The 18,411-nt window shown below is 49.9% G+C and overlaps 1 protein-coding gene across 22 annotated transcripts in view; it reads right to left on the bottom strand.

Moving 5' to 3' along the window:
• PAX8 (paired box 8) overlaps positions 1-18,193 on the bottom strand; it is a 57,437-nt gene extending 39,244 nt beyond the window's left edge. For 16 of the 22 annotated variants that reach the window (XM_035700590.2, XM_035700584.2, XM_035700581.2 and 13 more), the window contains exons 1-2: positions 17,619-17,726; positions 15,681-15,786 (exon numbers count right to left, since the gene is read on the bottom strand). In XM_035700590.2, the coding sequence (XP_035556483.1) occupies positions 15,681-15,771 (91 nt within the window). In that variant the 5' untranslated portion in view covers positions 15,772-15,786; positions 17,619-17,726. Of the gene's footprint in view, positions 1-15,680; positions 15,787-17,618; positions 17,727-18,017 lie in introns of those variants that run through there. The other 6 variants (XM_049095471.1, XM_049095473.1, XM_049095467.1 and 3 more) reach the window with 6 other exon arrangements.
• Between the last annotated feature and the right edge of the window lie 218 nt (positions 18,194-18,411).

Consider the following 18,411-nt stretch of genomic DNA (forward strand, 5'->3'; position numbering starts at 1 on the left):
TGGGTATTGGGTAGAATGTGTTCTGAGCCAGGCACACCCTGAGAAGATTTCTTCTCCTCTCACCAGCTTGTTTGCTTGTCATTTTTATTTGCTTACGTGGTGAACCCAGACCCAAGGCTCTGTTCTGTGGGTTCTGGCCTTGGGAAGTAGAGTTCCTTCCTCTGTGGGAACACTGAGATGGGCACAAGAAGAAAGGCTCTGGAGAACCCATATTGGTTTCTCCTCCTCTACTGTCAGTCCCAACAAAGTCTGACCCATACCACCCACCTGCAACACTCAGGTTGTTACACATTGAACTGTGTCCCCTCAAAACTCATATGTTGAAGTCCTAACCCACAGTACCTCAGAATGCAACCTTATTTGGAAATAGGGTCTTTGTAAATGATCAAGATGAAGTCATTAGAGTGAGCCCTAATCCAACATGACTGTGTTCTTAAGAAAAGGGGAATTTAGACACACAGGGATGACATAGGGAGAATGCCTTGCAAACATTGGAGTTGTGTGGCCCCAAGCCAGGGCACACCAGAGATGGCCAGCAAACCACGGGAAGCTGGGGGAGGGGACTGGGAAACAGATTCCCCCTTAGACCTCTCAGAAGAAGCAACCTGCCAACATCTTGACCTCAGACTTCCAGCCTCCAGAGCCGTGAGAAGATAACTCTATTATTTCACTGTCCCAGTTTGTGGTGTTTTGTTATGTCAGCCCCAACAAAGCCAATTCACAGATCAGCTGGGTGCTAGCTCTGAACTGGATCTGGCAGGCTTAGGGAGGCCCCTTTGGGCTACTCTCCTGGGATATTTGGCTGCCCCTCCAAGTAACTTTCCAGTCTAAGGCAGGCTTAGTCAGGCAGAGAGCACCTTCCAACATCTGATCTTGCCTATGTGCACCTGCTTCTCTTGACATTGCTGTCTTTCCTACAGGGCGGTCACCATCCTGGTCTCCATTCCTGATCCTTCTATCACATAGCAAATTCTTCTTTAACACAAGAATGTCAACACAGCAGCATAACAAAGCCCCCATGTAGGTGTTAATCACTCTTGCCCAACCAGGCTGGGTTCCCCTCAAGTCAGCCAGGACTTCCAGGCTTCTCCTCCTTTCAAGAACCTTCTGGATTCAGTCTAAAAGTTGGTTATGGACTCCCTTAACATTTGCAGAGCCCTTTAAAAGTGCTAGCAAGTTAGTGATTGTTAAACTTAATTAAGTTCAACAAATAGCAATTGGGCCTTGGTTGTACCAGGGACAGGTTTTCACAACTCTGTGAGAAAGGTGGGGCTCACATGTTGAGCCTGTTTTCTGGATGAAGACGCCAACTATGTACTAGCCAGTTAAGACCAGACCTGAGACTACATGTGAGTCTGACCCACTCTTGCCCACAGCCAGATGGGAAATCTCTGAGAGGCGGGGCTGTTGTATAGGAAGAAGGGCTGTTCCTCAGCAGGTTGGCATGAGGTTCTCCACCTGTGAGAGACCTCTGGCTGGGCCGTAATGGGCTGGCTCTAGATCTGTGGTTCTCAAATGCTGATCCACAGCAGAATCACTGGGCACTTGTGATGGGTACAGACTCCAGGGCCCTACATCTATTCACAGAGCCCTGGAAGCTTCTGATGCTAGAGCAAAAATTATGCTTGAGAAGCACTTGCATAAAGCAATTTTAAAAATGGTTATTTAATCTAGCAAATATTTATTAAGCATCTAGCATATATCTACTATGTGCCAGATGAGTTTGGGGAATTCAATTCCCAATCTCTAGAATCTTGTAAGCATTGGTTCTCACAGATGGCCCTGAATCTGGCCATCTGCCTTGCCCAACTGATGCCCAGTGTTCACGAGGAAGGACCCCAGTTTGGTCAGTCTTGCCCAGGACTGCTAGTGTTTGCTACTCCCAGTGGTCCCTGCCACCCAACTTTAACACCCCACATCTGGGCCTGGGCCAGGGAGGTGCCTCAGGACCAGGGAGGTGTCCCAGTGGGACAGCTTAGGCCACAGTGGCTGCATCATGTTTCCCAGAAAGGCTACAATTCCTTGTCTCTTCAGTCCCCTAGCACCCTCTTAGTATAAAGAAAAGCAAATAGTGATTATAGCAATAGCATGTGAAAGGACCAAGGGTGCTTCATGTTGGGAAAACTTTAATCACAAAGCTCAAATGTATAAGTTAGGTCAACTAGCAAAACAATAAAACATGCTATTGGAGAATTATGTCAAAATTACCACCATGGGCAACTGTCACTGGATTTAAGATTTTATGTCCAAGTGCTGGAGATGTAGAGAGAACCAAGAATTCTTGCTCCTGCTTAGCTCAGAGGTTAGTGCTGTGGGGAGTTAGACATGGTCTCTAAAGCTGAGGGGAGCAGACAGGGCCTGGTTAGGGAGGCAGAGCTTTGTCAAAGGGTGGGAGTAGGGATGCTGTTCCAGGCAGCTGCCATTGCACGGGCAAAGGTACAGAGGTGGGACTGTACATGGTATGTTTTGGAAACAGAGACTAGTTGGCTGGAACATGGGTTTGCATATGGAAGTAGGGGGAAACAGCGTCAGGGGGGTGGGATAGAATGTTCTTAAATTACATGCCAGAGGTTTGTCCACAAATGCCTGTTAATGATTGGATTAAAAGGAAGTACAAGCGGGACTCTAAGATTATTTTGGAAAATCACCAGGCTAAGATTCTCTGGAACAGAGCTGGGAAAGGAGAGAAATCAGAACATTTTGATAATGTGAATCATCTAGCCATCACAGATTATTGCCAAGCTGTTCCCCATCATAAAAATAACACAAAGCTTGAAGAGGATAAAGTAGGTATGTGGCTCTAGCAAGAGAGCTAAAAGGAATATGAGCATCAATGACAAGGGAGGTGTGAAGTCAAGCCAGGTAAGGATGGAAGTTTTCATGCACAGTGAGTAAAACACTCCTAAACGTGTACATCGAGTGCACTTGACCCAGGCTTCCTGATGGCAGAGCTGGTATCGACCTCTTAGCCTGGCCTCTCTGGTCAAAGCTCCCTGTAGTTTGTCTGAATCCCATCAGACATTCCATTACTGTACTCTTTGGCCAGAGCTGACTCTGGTCCCTGGAGCCTGCACACACGCCTGGGACGCCACATCTCTGTTCCCTATGGTCCCTCCAAGAGTCCCACATGGTAGGAATCCTGTCCCTGCCTTAGGGTAGGCTCCCACCCCTGCCTTGATCATAGCAATGCACTCTCTCTCCTCTCTCCTGCTAGCTCAGCATTTTGTGCCTGTCTGGACTGAGCCTTTCCTTTCTCTCTTCGCTTGTGGCTAAAAGTCCAATTTGTTTCCGTTCTCTCTAGAATGTCAGCATGAAGGCAGAGGACTCCTGAGTTCTGCAACCCCAAAGTCTAGCTCCGTACCTGCCCTACAAAAGGGTTCTGTAGATGTTTACTTATTAAACTGAACATTAGAGTACAAATGTTCTTTGAAACAATCTGGAGTTAGAGCTCAACACTTACGTGGTCAGGGGATGTGTGATTGGGTGAGAGGGCGAGAGTATGTCATAGGACCCTGGAGTAAGCATGGGGTGTGGTGTGGTGGGGGACTGGTGCAGTGTGCCATCAGAGACCTGAGCAGGGCACTGCCAGGCAAGTTCAGGCATACAGGAAGTCAGAGGCAGAGAGTAGGGGGGGCCTCATATGCTTCTTAGGAGCTGGAGTAAAACTTCAGGTGATCCAAGCACAGGGGCCAGGCAGGGCACCCACGTAGGACACAAACAGGCCAGAAGATCTGTCTCAGGACAGTAGAGGGCTGGGAATAGAACCATCTCTAGAGAGTGGACCAAGTGGTTTGTGCACCTGAGGAGAAAATAAATGATGATTTCTATGGCTGGTAGCGTGGACTAATCTCCAATGTGATGGTATTTGGAGGGGGAGCCTTTGGGAGGTGATTAGAGTTAGATGAGGTCATGAGGGTGTGCCCTCATGACGGGAACAGTGCTTATAATTAGAGACTACAATAATGCTTATTCTTTTAAGAAGAGAGTCCAGATCTCTCTCTCCCCAGGAACATGCACTGAGGAAGGCCACATGAGGACACAGCATGAAGGCCCTGTCAGCAAGCCAGGAAGAGCACCCTCACCAGACTTGACCATGGTGGTACTCTGATCTCAGACGCAGCCTCCAGAATAGTGAGAAATATATGTCTATTGTTTAACCTGCCCAGTGTATGGCATTGTGTATTTTTTTCTAAAGATTTCATTTATTTATTTGAGAGGGTTGAGGGGAGGAGAGAGGGACAAGCAGACTCCACAATGAGTGCATAGCCCGACACGAGGCTTGATCCCACAACCTGGAGGTCCCGACCTGAGCCAAAATCAAGAGTTGGAGGCTTAACCAACTGAGCCACCTAGGCACCCCTGGCATTATTTTAATAACCTGGACCTACTAAGACAGGTGACTGGGATAGAAAGTGTAGAGTTGATGGGATCTTCTGAGGAAATCTCAAGGAGAGGCATCACGGCCCTAAGTATGCTCCAGAGCAGCTAGAGTAAGGCGGGGGGGGGGGGGCAGCTTGTACAAGCAGTGTGGGCGAGTATCCTTACTCTGCCACAATCACTGGGTCCCTTAAATGACCCCCCCACACACACACACGCTATATACAATGTGCCTGGAAAACAGGGGGCTTTTTGAGAAAGTAAAGGTGAGAGAGGTGGGGGCCCAGGAACAGAACTCTTTCCTTGATGGTGGCAACGCAAATTCTCTGTAATGAAAATGCTCAGATGCTCTCTGCTTTTGATGCAAGCATGCACATCTCCACATTTCACAGAACTAGGGTGCTATACTCAGAAGGTGGACATCAGGCAACTCCAACCAGCCTCACATCCACACTAGCTATTCTGACATTTGTCAGGAGAAAGGGCCCCTGGAAGGCCACACAGACTTCCACCAAGAATGTGACCAAACAGCAGCTCCACATAATGAAAAGTAGAATGTGCTGCTCAATCGATTCAAGATCTAAGGGATATGCGAAGTAGTGGCCATTAGAAAAAAAATTACATCTTGAGCTTGAAGGTGGTTTGTCCAAAAATGCACTTTCTCCTGCCACTATTGCTCAGTTTCACGATATGAGTGAGCATCTCTGCTTGTTCTGCAGGGAAACATTGTTTGAGAATCACTGATTTATGAAGGTTATACAAATATTTGTTGACCAAATGTACAAAGTATTCATGATGACACCGTATTATTTGTAATAATCAGTTCATGCAGGTGCTGCAGCAAGCCTTGCACATCCAGGAGATTTCGGTGCACACTCACATAGCCCTTGCATGGCTTAGTGCGCAGGGGCATGTGTGTTCATAAGGCTGCAGGGTGAGGACTGAGAGGCTCAGGGGGCAGAGCTGCGGGGGATTTCTGAGCAGGGGCGAACAATGAGACAGGATATTCTCAAGGTCTGAGCGGAAGGAGCCCACCAGTGACAGCCCTCCGCTGCCTGCATTCAGCGCTGCCATCCTCAAGGAACCTGCTGCTGTTGCCTACCTGCTTGGTCACTCTGTCTTCATCTGGGAAGAGCCACCATGAACCCCAGAGACAGAGCATTGATAGTGGCTCTGACACCGGCCTAACGAGAGGCCTATGTGAATAACTGTCTTTTGGTCTCATTGCAAACCAAGGTCTCTGCGGGGCCCCCGATACCACCTCAGTCCTATAACTTAAGTGGGGCCCTGGGGAGGAGGGCATGGCTGGACACTGGAGTCCCTCTGCTCAGACCTCAAACCATAGGTTGCAACAATGAGGAGACCACAGGTCAGTGACCTCATGCTTTTATTGACCAGAGTTGACCCACAACACATAGATTCCCTGGATGCCTGGGACCTCACTTTCTCTACCATGTCTATTACTGATGCTTCTCAGCAATGTGGACTCCATCGGAACTCGGCAACTGCACCTGTGTTTTCCTGGCTGGATCTCTTGGACTGTCTGAGAGCAGGGGCTTCATTGGCCCTCCTTTTTTTTTTAATCATTCACATACCTAGGACAGTGTTTCGCACACACATGTAGTTTGTCAAGGCTTCTTCCTAGTGTTTATACTTGTGACAGAGTAAGTATTGTGCATATATGTGTGAGCATACTTCACCCGCATGTATATGAGTGTGGTTATAACCCGCTATGTGCACATGTACATCACATATAGGGGACTATATATCCAGCCAGGGGCCCAAGGTACAAAATTCAAGGAGGCACTCATTCTCAGGGCCAGCTTTGCCCCTGCATTAGCCTGAGAGTGAGCGTGTCCTTAAATTTGGCCCTCAGGTTGCCTTTGTGTCTCATTCACCCTCATCCGAACCCCCACCTTGGGTGTATGTGTGAGTGTGTGTGTGTGTGTGTGTGGCTCTATAGTCTCTGTGTATGGGAGCATCTGTGTGGTGTATGTGTTCATATATGTGCCTGTGTGTCCATTTGTGTGTCCGTGTGTGTTGATGCCTCTCCCTGGGCTTCAGCTGTCCCTGTCAGCAGGTGTGAGAGGCCCTTCTTCTCAGTTCCCTGGGCCATGGCCAGCACTATCTAGACTGGAGTCTGGGCTCACTCTACCCCAGGACACTCTGAAGGCTGCTCCAATATCACACAGAGAGCCCTGGTTGTAAGTGCAGAGCCTCAGCTGTGCCACTAAGCCCGCGGGGTCCGGAGCAAGGCATGCCTCTGTGAGTCTCAGTTTCCTGGTCAGGAAAATGTGGCAATGGGGTTTCGCCTGGGAACCCCTTCTCTCCTTGACCAACTCTGGGTCCAGGTAGATATTTGGTGTAACAAAACCCTAGGGAGCTCCAGGGCTGGGTGAGATCCACCCCCTCGCAGGTGTTCAGGTAGCCCACTCTAAAGGGGAAGAGCCACAGAGAGAAACATCTCTTTACAAAGCATCCCTTTACAAAGACTGCAAAACATGCCTTAAAAATAAAGTGCTGGCAGGCGCTGGGCACTGGTGAGGAGGGAAAGCTTTAGGGAAGGTGGCATCTGAGCCGGGCTGGTGGAAGATAGCTGGATAGGGGAGCCCCCGACTAATCCTGAGATCAGTCAGTCCTCACAGGAGCCTGCTGAGGCAGGAAACATGAGTCTACTTTTCTGCAGGTGTAAATGGTTGAATGGGGACTCAAACCCCCCACACCAGCCCCTTTGGCCTTTCTTTTTTTCCTCCAGCAAAGGGAAGGATAGGCTCTCTGGTCTCAAGATGGGCACCATCTACAAGGGATGGATTGGTGAACACACACAAAATTGTCTGCAGACAATAGAAGGCTGTGCACGATTGTGTCCGTGCTGCGGTACAGACAGTGACTTCCAGGGAGGTGGGGACAGAGAGCAGTGTGGGCAGGGGCACGATGCGCTCCTGGCCTCAGATCTCTTGTGGAGATGGATACCTTCCAGCCAACAGGATCCAGCCAGCCAGGAACACAAATGTGAGAAAGCAATCAGGACAGCAACCGTGTCACTGCCAGCAGGATTCTTGAGAGCAGGTCTCATCTACAAAAGGGTGAGCTTGGGGATCTTCCTGGTGTGGGGCACTGTCATATCACCACTGAATGTGGCGACTGGAGGGACCTGCTCCTTGTCACACTGTCAAGGAGATGGGGGGGCCTAGAAGGGATAATCCTATAAGGTCTGCACATCTCTGAAAGTATGGGGGATATGCATCGGAGGTGTCCAGCAACCATTTGTATTTAGCAGATGTGGGCAAGTCTCCACAGCCTTTGCACCTACAGATGGGCAACATTTTACCATGAACCAGATAGCCATCCAACTCCAGAGTCTCAGTGTAGACCCCCACGGAGCTGGGGGAGCCTACACAGACTCCCATGCAGCCTTTCTGGAACAAGTGCTCCAGGGACCAACTAGACTCAAGAAAGCCAGATGAGCTTTATCTGTTGTCAGCAATAACGTGATTGGGTGGGGTGGCTATTGGAGATAAATGACCTTTGGTGTTCCCACCATTGGGGTTGTTAGTTCAGTCCTTGGCCTGCCACCGAACTGTTTGGTCTGATTTTTTCCCCTTCTGGTGCTATGGGTCTGTCCCCTTGACAGGGAATCACAAGACTCCAGCTGCCCTCCCCAAGGAGGTGCCACTCACCCCTGTCATTTACTTTGACCACCAGGGCAGCGAATGCCACCATTCCTGGCATGGTGTCCTGCACATCGTGGGTGGCCCCCACTAGGGTTTGTTACATTGAATCAAGCCCTGGACCCTCAAGTGCCAGCTGGCTCCTAGCTTGACTCCAGTATCTCTCCTGCCCTAACACTCTCCATCCCATCTTCATTCCTCCCCCTGTTTCCACCTCTAAGTCACAGACATGCCCAAGGACCTGCCAAGAGGTTGCCCCATGCCGGCCACCTCCATTTTGACAGGACCCAAGAACAATCCAATGTTAGCAGGGAAAACCAAAACAGCTGGAGTCAGTGATTTGGTACTCAGCTAATTTTAAATGTCAACCAGGGTTTGCCATCATGACAAAGCTGTATTATTATTATACGAAGTAGGAAAATATAAGATGGGGGTGGGGTGGAGGGAGAAAGAGAGAATAGTGAATTAAAAAAAAATAAACATATAGTTCTGTGTCAATTAAGAACAGGTACCGAGATGTATCTTCATGTGGTCCTCTCTTACTACACCACAGCATAGCTGCACATACACTTTCACTCACGCAACCTCTAAGACCCTAAATTTTACTAAAGTCCTAGAATGTTTTGGATTCCAACATAAAGTCCATGGATAGGCCATTCTAGTGTTCCCCCTATGACTGGGTTTTCTGGGAAAATGAGGTAAGGAATCATTTTCCAGAACAGGCTGCGATAGCAGCTGATAATGGCCACAGGGGTCTGAGCCAGCACTTCCCACGTATCCTTTCATTTAATCCAACACCCCTGGGTAGTAGGTTTATTATTTTGTCCACTTGGAATACTTAAAAGATCTGTCCTAAATTTTAACTGGAACAAAGTTTTTTTTTTAATTTTTATTTACTTATGATAGTCACAGAGAGAGAGAGAGGCGCAGAGACACAGGCAGAGGGAGAAGCAGGCTCCATGCACCGGGAGCCCGACGTGGGACTCGATCCTGGGTCTCCAGGATTGCGTCCTGGGCCAAAGGCAGGCGCCAAACCGCTGCGCCACCCAGGGATCCCCTGGAACAAAGTTTTGATGCTGGGTTTCAAGCTACTTGTGGAGAGTTCCACAGGAAATGCTAAGACAATGCGATGTTTGGGTGTCTCCCCGGGAGAATTTTCGCAGACTCTCTTCCCTGGTGACCAGTATATGGAGCAGGAAAAAAAATTCTTGAGTAGCTGCTGTGTGCCAGGTAGGGATACTGGTCAAATTTTTAGTACTTTCTAGAAGCTCTGCAACATCTTCACATTTTATACCCACGAAGAATCCAAGCCCAGAGAGACAACTGACCTACCTAAGGTCACACAGGGACAAAACAGCAAGGTCCAGACAGGCAAAGCCTCCAAGGCATAGCCCCTCCTGCTGCCTGTAGAGATGGGTAGGCTCCCAGATGGCCCCGGCTTCAGTGACTTCCAAATCCCTCGCCCTCCTGATGCCTCCTGGCCCCGGAGTTTATTCTAGGAATAATAGTTCTGCTGTCCTAGAGAAGCTGAGAGATAAAAAAAAAAAAAAAAAAAAAAAGCAACACACACAGAGGACCCTGGGTGTGCAAACATGCAGTTCACATGATGACAGCAGATTAAGCTGTTTCTTAGATGCGTCACCCAACCAGCTCCCCGGCCTCTCTGCTGTGCTGGTCTGACAGCGACAATATGTCCCAGTGGACTAATTAGCACTAACTACTCAGGTCACTCCAAGGCCACTTAGGAGAACAAGTGCAAAAGAAAAACTGATGAGCATTGTGGCTGAAAACAGGAGAAGAAAGACAAGAGTTAAAAGAAGGGAGAGAAAAAAATATTTGTTTCTTTTCTTTCTCAGTCTTTCTGCTTAAACCATAGATTTTTTTTTTTTTTTTATCCAAGAAATGCAAACAACTCCAGGAACTGGGCAGCTTCTCTCACAGGAAAAAGGGCAACATTAAAATGACCAGCTAATGTTACAAGATGAACCACAGAGGAGGCTCTGAAGGAGCAGACAATTTGGTTCTGAACCCCTGAGTGAGAGATACCTCGAGGAAGCAGCAGAGGGAACGAACCCAAGCTCAAGGAAATGAGAACCGGCTCCTCAAGTCCTCAGGACTGGCTGCTGGTGGACGCGACACCTGTGATGTCCCCTGACTTCGTGGGTGAGACTTCGCAGTAACTTTGAAACTTCCATCACACCAACTCATTAGTCTCTGAAGTGGACCCAGGTAGGCAGGCCACGTATGGTTTGCAGATGCCAAGGGACTAGTTCCTTGCTGGCCTATGATAAATGGAGGTGCCAGAGGATAGCTCCCTCGCTCCCTTTTTTTGGTGCAGGTGGAAACATGGCAGCTTTGGGGGCATGCATTAAAAAAAAAAAAGCCTCTCTCTCTGCCTTTCTTAGGGGCTGATCATCTTTCTCCTCACAGCGACCTCCAGGAGGGACATCCTGAGAGGAACCACTTCTCCCACTGTGCAGATGAGAAGATGGAGAGCTGTACTGAAAAGGATCTATTCTAATGAGTGGAGAGTTAGGGACCCTGGCAAGGAGAAAAAGCTGAAAGACTGAAGGCCCTGCCTGTTGCTGTCACTATTGCTGTTCGTACAGACCCTTATGTCCTCTCACGGAGGGTTCTGGCCTGACTTCCCAGTGGAGTCGCAGGTGTGAACCATCCAATGGGTGGTTCACAACAGGGAGTTTGGATGATTTGGATGTCAGGAAGGTGGGCAGGAAGCAGGAGCGTTAGAGTCCGCTCAGCCTCTCTTAGCATCAGTTCCCTCCTCTTCTGCAAAAATGTCAAACACAATATGTGCCTGGTAGAGTCATGGGAATTAAATTAGAGGATGGTATGCCCTCTCCAGTGGAACACCATACCAAGAGGAGCCCTCGGAGATACTAACACAGCTTTCATTTACCGAGGGCTCACTCAGTGCCAGGGTGTGCTGAGCTCTTTGTGTGTGACTTCTCTTTCTTTGACTATAAAAGTGGCATTGGCAGAGCTGGAGCGGCCGTAGGGCTGACTGTGCTGAGCCTTGAAGCAAGATGCAAGACTTGGCATCTTATGTGGCTTTCAGGACTAGGGAGGGATTGTGAGGAATGAACACAGAAACAGAACCCACGTATCCTTGGGGAACTCCTGAACTTCCTTCCCCTTGATCTTGGACATGCCTCAGTAGGGAGATGCTGGTTTCTGCCCAGCCCCATTCCTGGGGAAGGAGCCCCAGTCCAGGAAAAGCCTAGTAACTCAGTGACATGAATTGTGGGTTTAAAATAGAAAACTTGGGCAGCCCGGGTGGCTCAGCGGTTTAGTGTAGCCTTCAGCCCAGTGTGTGATCCTGGAGACTGGGGATCGAGTCCCATGGCAGGCTCCCTGCATGGAGCCTGCTTCTCCCTCTGCCTGTGTCTCTGCCTCTCTCTCTCTGTGTGTCTCTCATGAATAAGTAAATAAAATATTTTTAAAAATAAAATAAAATAGAAAACTTCCTGGGAAGAATTTTCTGGGTCTTGGCCCTTGTAAGAGACATTTGTTCATCATGTTCCCCACCTGGCCAAGGGAGAGATCTAGAGGGGCTTTCAAAAAACCCAAACAGGCTTGTCAACCCTAACTGTAGACCTCAGGAAATAGTTACAACCCTCAAAGATCTACTTAAAAGTGCCATGACCACAGATAAATAAGGAGGAGCAGAGGCTCTGCTCACCTATCCCTATCCAGAGATTCTATCACTGATCACAGACTGAATGAGCTGGGATCAGCCTGGCATAGTGGAGCTTTCAGGAACCAGGAGACCCCTGGATGGCTGTTCTCTTCTGCTGCCTCAAAGAGCAACATCTAGAACCTCTGCAGGTGCCAGTGTGGTCACTGCACACACTTCCTAGGCAACATGTCTTCTAGCTCCTTCTCCAAAAGAATGCAGGGTACAAAGTGTTCCAGTCTGAACCCAGAAAAGAGTCACCCCCCCAAAAAACTCTGAGTATGGGTGTGCATTCTCCTCTTTTTATGGAATGTTTTACATCCTCAAGTTCTATCTCTGAAGGGAGTGGGGGCCGGTGGAGGCCAGTGACTCAGCTGGTCCCCAAGTTTCAGCTAAAACAAAAACCAACTGCAGTCTTGAATAAGAGTGCATTCTCCTGTTCTCTCCTTTGAAAAATCATCTTTTTTTTTTTTCCTTAAACGAAATTTGCTTTTATCTTTTGGCTCCTTGTGTACCCAGAACCACAGAGCTCAAAGCTTTCTCAGCGCAACTGAGAACTCTTGGACTGATAAATAGAGCAGCTTTAAAATGCTTAGAACTGAAGACAGACCAACTGTGGAGAGAGAAAGTAAACACATCCATGCACCAGTCAACCCTAGCAAGCTCCTCGCTGAGATTACAAACTGCAGTTCCTGCCTGAGCTGGCGAGGATGCTGGGGCGGGCTGCTGTGTGTGTGGGGGGGTGTGCAGAGCCACAAAGCAGGGTCCTCTGCCTCAGTTAGTTGTGCCCCAGGGAAGATGGGTCACCTGGGAGTCTGCTCAGGACCAGGTTTGGATGTTTCTAAGCATAACAGACCCTGCTGATGTGTTTCCCACTGGTTTCACACTTGGAATTGTCCCAAGAGAAGAGGGGACCAGCTTCATTCTGATATAAAGGCTCTCATCTTCCTCACTCCACATTCTTTGTGTGCTGGTGAATTTCACCAGCGAGAAAATTAGGACTTTTCACAAAACAGAATACGATCACGACATCATTTGATAGAGGGATATTTGAAGAACTATTCCTATGAAGAATCAATACTTTAAATATCCCCCTCGCCTGGAAACACACACACACACACACACACACACACTCACACAAATTGTTTTTATGAGAACCAATTAATAAATGCTAATTCATTCAGGCATATCTCGACTAAATTACTGTTTCATTTAATTGCGGGGGAATTTTCCATTACTAAACTCTCCCTTGCTGATTTTTTTTGCATTATTTATATATTTTTTTCAGTTTCACTAATAGTGAGATTGGTATGTGATATTATCTGCTGTTTGTATGTCTTAAATTTCTTTTTTCATTTAAAATGTTTCCTCATTCTTGCAGCTCCACGTAATCTGGGAGAAACATCATTAAAAGCAGACAAGATTTTATACATAAATGAAAAAGGCACTGCCTGAAATTAACCTGGCAGGAGTGCATCTTGTCTGATGGTGCTGCTCTCATTTCAGGCGTGCATGAGTGTGTGCAAGTATGTGTCTCCACTTTGGGTGTGCGTGGCAACGTTTTCCTGTCAATGAGTCACCAGTCTATCTGCGGAAAGATTGCGGGTATACCGCTAGGAATGAAGATCACAGGGGTTTTAATAATAAATAAAAATAACACTCAAATCTCTCTGTAAACCCCCAGAACACAATGCGTATTTTCTTGCTTCCTTTTTATGGATACCAAATCAAGACTTTGATATCTAGACACCCAAGAGCCAGACCAGCTGGCTCCTGAAAATCCTGCCTCTTTTCATGCATAGAAAAGTGGGGGAGATTCCAGTGGTGTTTAGGGGTTACTTAGGGACTGTGGTAGAGATCCGTGTTCAAAAGGATGTGTTTTGAAGTAGAATTCCCATTTTCTTATATTGAATGACAAAGGTCCTGTGCACCTGGCTACCTTCTCTTCTGAAATAAGTTCTTTTCATTTTTATTCTCTACAGCCACCTTCTCCCTCTCACTTCTCTCCCTCCCCCATTGCCTCCTGTCAGGGTCTTTCTTTTTCTCTTTTTTCTGTCCCTTCTTTCTCTTTCACGGTAACATATTCCGAGGATGTGAATGATTAAACTGTTTACTCCGAGGTTTAAGTACGAAAAGGCATGTCACCGAAGTAAAGTTTCACCTTCATACCCAACTCTATCAATAATTACAGAACAGGGATGATGATTAGTAAATCTTTCTTACAATTAGCTCTTGTGAAAATGATGCCATTTATTCTGAGCATTCTGAGTTCTACTGATTTCACTTTTCACAAAAATTAATCACAAAGCATAGTAACCTCCAAAATGAAGTCAGCCTATAAAGAGATTGTGAGGAAGCCAGAAAAATATATACCCAGTGAACATGTACCCCATTAAAATTAGAGCTTTGAAGCCATGAAGAGAAAGTTTTGACATATTATTATATTAGTGGATGATCTCCTTTGAATAAAAATGTCACAATAATTAAAATTTCATGAGACTGATTTTTTTTTTTGTTTTGTTTTCCTTCACTTCCTTTGTCCTCTTCAGCAAAATTAAGGCAGAGTCTTTTTGGGTACAGACTGATAAAATTAATTAACTTTTTTTCCACCCCAAAAATGTCCCAAATAAATGCTTCCAATAGACATCAAAAAAGTGTCAATTAGAAATAATTACTTCTTATCAATCAGTGGAGCAATTAAAGTGACAAAGCTTAAAAAGATACTTATCTTAAAACTAATTCACAAGGTAGCTAAATTATCTCCTAATTAACTTGCATTGAGGAGGGTGGGAGGATGGACCATCTCGAAACAAAGATGAATTGAGGAACCCCAATACCTCTTTATGCTCCTTGAGACTGTTTCCCATCCGGAGACCTTGTTTGCAACCCAGGCAAGAAACCTGGGGGAAAAAAACCCCAGATCCTTCCCCAATGCATTTGGTTCCCTTTCCTCCTTTCTAAAACCAAGATGAGGGAATAGGGCTTTGCATATCTGACCTAGCAAGAGGCTCGTGCATCCTTGATCTTAAGTTTAATTTTATCACTTGAATAACCTATTTTCAGCAGCTGGGGAAGAGGGCTGCTGCAAGTTATTGCACATAACTTTTAATGACAACCTGCTTGCTTTTACTAAACTCTCTTCCTCGTTGATGATGGTATTGTTTTCATTATAACAATTATGTGGCATTTATCTTTAAACATTAAAAAAAAAAGGTTTTGCTTTAGAGGACCTTTGTTCCCTGATGCTACAAAATTCCCAGTAGATTTTACAGAACGTTCAGCCCATTGCTGACCAGCGCAATCAGAATAACTGCCTATGCGCTCTCCACAGCCCTTCCCGAATAAAGGTTGTAGGAAAAAAAAAAAATTAAGACCTCATTTCAAAGCAAGATCAGCCGAGAGTAAGCTGAGGATGAGCTGCAGCCAGCCCAGTGGGCAGAGGCTGCACAGGAAACTTTGCTCAGGCTTCTCTGGTTTTTGGAAACCCTGTGCTCAGCCTCGGTCCCGCGAAAAGCCCCGGGGCAGCCTGCTTCAGAGAAAACTTAAATAGAAGCTTTCCAGGCAAAGCCAAACTCAGGAATGGAAGTGCCCGGGGAAAAGAGGGAAGCTGCTAAACCTGAGAAATGAGCTTATAAAAATAGGAGGAGTCAGTTTATGAATTTATCTTTAAACATAGGCAATAGGTGTTAAGTAAACTGGTTAGCAAGACGGAGGACTCTGGCTCAGGTTTTCATGACAATTTAGAAAAGAAATGGGATAGCCTTGAAACGTTTGAGCTGTGTTTTAGGCAGTTTTCTTCTGTTTTATTAGCATTAAATTAAACGAAAGGAGAAAGGCTCATTTTTCCCTCCTTGCAGCTTTATTTCTTTTTATTTGTTTGGGGTGGGGGGGGGAAGGTTTAGAAGTGGCCCCTCTGCCTTCCTTAAACGGAAAAATACCTCTGCCCTGGCCCTGCCAGGGAGTGGACGGCTCTCTTCCCCCAACCCAAGGACCATTCGCATCTGAGCCAGTAGGAAATCGGCCTCTCATCTTCTGGGCCTGTTGCTGATTGAAAATAAAGTAAAAATAAATGGTGCCCTCCCACCCCCACTCCCCCTTTTCCTTCTTTTATCCCCATTTAATCTAGCGAGTGCTTCTAGAATGAAAATAAGTAGCGAAAACAAAATCAAGCCAGCCCAAGGGACCGTGACCTCGTCTTATTTCTAGCAGCAACAGAGGGAGAGGTAAAATCGAGGTCCCAGGGCATCCACTCCTACCATCGCCTGAAAGGTCAGGGGAAGGTCGGGCTGCGGGCGAGGGGAGACGGAGTGGGGAACCGAGCGGAAGCGGCTGGACCAGGCTGGCTTAGGATAGGGCAGTAAGCGCTGAGCGCTCGGCCTCGGACACCGTCCTGATCCCGAGGCAAGGGCGACGTCCCGTATTGTCCCCGGGTTTGGTTAATGACCGAGGGGCTAAAATCTGGTCTCGGCCTCAGAAAGTGGTCAAGGAGCGCGGCGGGGCGAGGGGTGCCAGCCAGGATCCGCTCGGTTCGGGGCTCGCGACCCCGCGGCTGCCGGGGAGGGCCGCGAGGTCTCTACCGCCGCGAGGTCTCTACCGCCGCGAGGTCTCTACTGCGCGCCCGGAGAGGCGGCCGGGACGGCTGCGGCCGCGCTCTCCTCGGGGAACTGCGGGTGGGGAGGCAGCGGACTGCTGACTCCGTCTCCCACTCTAGAGCGAACCAGAATGACCAACCTTCCGGCGCCTCGCGGGGTTCCCCGCACCCCTAGTTGCGGAGCCGCGGCCCCGGGACCCGAGGCTGCGCGGCCAAGCTCGGATTCGCGGCGCTCTCGGCTAAATAGAGATCTCAGCCGCGCGCCGCGCCCGATCCGACCCTGCTTATTATAACAAATGTCCCGTTTGCCGAGCGGGACTTCATATTCGCCGAGAATTCATCTGAAATATTGATTTCCTCTCACTTCGCCGGCCCAAATCGATAGCGCTGCGCCCTGGCCCCATAAATCGCCTTCCCCGCGGCCGGCCCGGCTCCATCCATCACCGCGGGCCGGGCCGCGCCTCTGCCCTCTGTCCACACTCGCTGCGCGCCCGGGCGGCCGTGCCCACCGCGCCCACCGCGCCACCCGCCCCGACCCCGGGGCCCCGTCTCCTTAACACCTTTCTCCCCAACCCCCAGCCCGGCCTGGGCCGGGAGGCGGGGGAGAGCAGGCGCCGCGGCCGGGACCCCGGAGCGCTCTGGAAGGCCCTGGGCCGGGGCGCCGCTGGGGAGGGGGTTCGGCCCCGCGGGCAGCTCGGTGCTCGCAGGCCGGACGCCCCGCGCGCGGCTCCCCGCCTGCCCCCGGCTCGGCAAGGAGCAGTCCGAGAGCAGCCGGCCGAGTGCACTCAGAGGCCCCCAGGCCCCGGGCCGCGAGATTCTTTCCCGCTGGCTTGAGGGGTGCGTGGGGCTCACGGTCCCGCCGGGCCAAGAGGGTCAGCCGGGGGCAAGAGCCGCGCGCACCCTGGCACAAGGGCTTAGAGGTCGGGGGCGGCCCAGGGCCCGAGAGGCGCAGGGTGTCCGCTCTCGGGGGCCGTGCAAGACAGGGGTGGGGCGCGAGGGACACCCCTCTGACCCGCACGGAGAGCTCCTCACCGCTCCGTGTGGTCCGCAGAAACCGAGGCCTGGGGAGGGCGGCCCGCCGGGCCGGGCGAGGGGGACCTCGGGGCCTGAGAACGGCGAGATGGCCGCAGCGGAGAGCTAGGCCAGCGGCGCCCCCAGCTGCGTCCCCGCGCAGGTGGGTCCCACGAGCCCGGAGCGTGAGCTCCCCAGCCCCACCGACCCGGGCGCACGCACGGACGCACGGCGACGCGGGGGCTCCGGGGTCCCGGCAACGCCGCGTCCTTACCGGATCTGATGGAGTTGTGCGGCATCGCCGGGGAGTCGCTCGCAGCCCGCCGAGGGCTCAGGGCTTCCTCGCGCAGGTCCCCGCCGCGCCCGCCGCCACGCCGCTGCCCTGCACAGACCCAGGGGAAGGGGCATGAGATTCGATGTCCCCTGTCTTATGCCTTCTCCCCAGGCCCTATCCCTTAGGCTCTCATCACGCGGCAGGAGTCGGAGGATTTTTAGGCGAAGGGTGGCCCGCTCGCCCGGCTTAACACACGTTTGCCCGGAGGATCCGGGATTGGGTGTCCTCTGAGGAAGCCCCAAACTCCAGAGCGGGTGTTTTTGCCCCAGCCTCATCCAGTTTAACTTAGGAAGGGAAAAGCTCCCAGGCTTCCTGGGCCCCTCTCCCTTCCCGAATCACCTCTGTCCCCCAGTCTGCTTTCGGCCAACCCCTGGGCAGCCTACCTGGCCGGCAGGCCACAGGCCCTCACTGCCTGGGTCCGCCCGCCCGCCGAGGGTGCCCTGGGCCCTGCTGTCTCTCCTCGTTCTGAAGTTTGTTCCCATCCACCCGGCATCGCCGACCGGTTTTATCCCGCCAGGGCCCTGAGAGATGGGTCTGGAGAGGCTCGCAGGCCGCGGATTGGCTGGCTGGGTGCAGGGGGGTGCGGGAAGGGGAGGATTTTGCAAGGGGGACATGGCTGAGTGGACTCAGGAGTTAGAAACATTCGCTGGAGCTTCTGTTTCCAGCGGAGAGAGGAGAGGGAGGCAGCTGAGCCCTACCTCAGCAGGCCTGGAAATATTGGAGGAGTAGGAGA

This window comes from Canis lupus, chromosome 17 (genome assembly GCF_003254725.2).
Source record: "Canis lupus dingo isolate Sandy chromosome 17, ASM325472v2, whole genome shotgun sequence".
NCBI classification, from domain to species: Eukaryota; Metazoa; Chordata; class Mammalia; order Carnivora; family Canidae; genus Canis; species Canis lupus.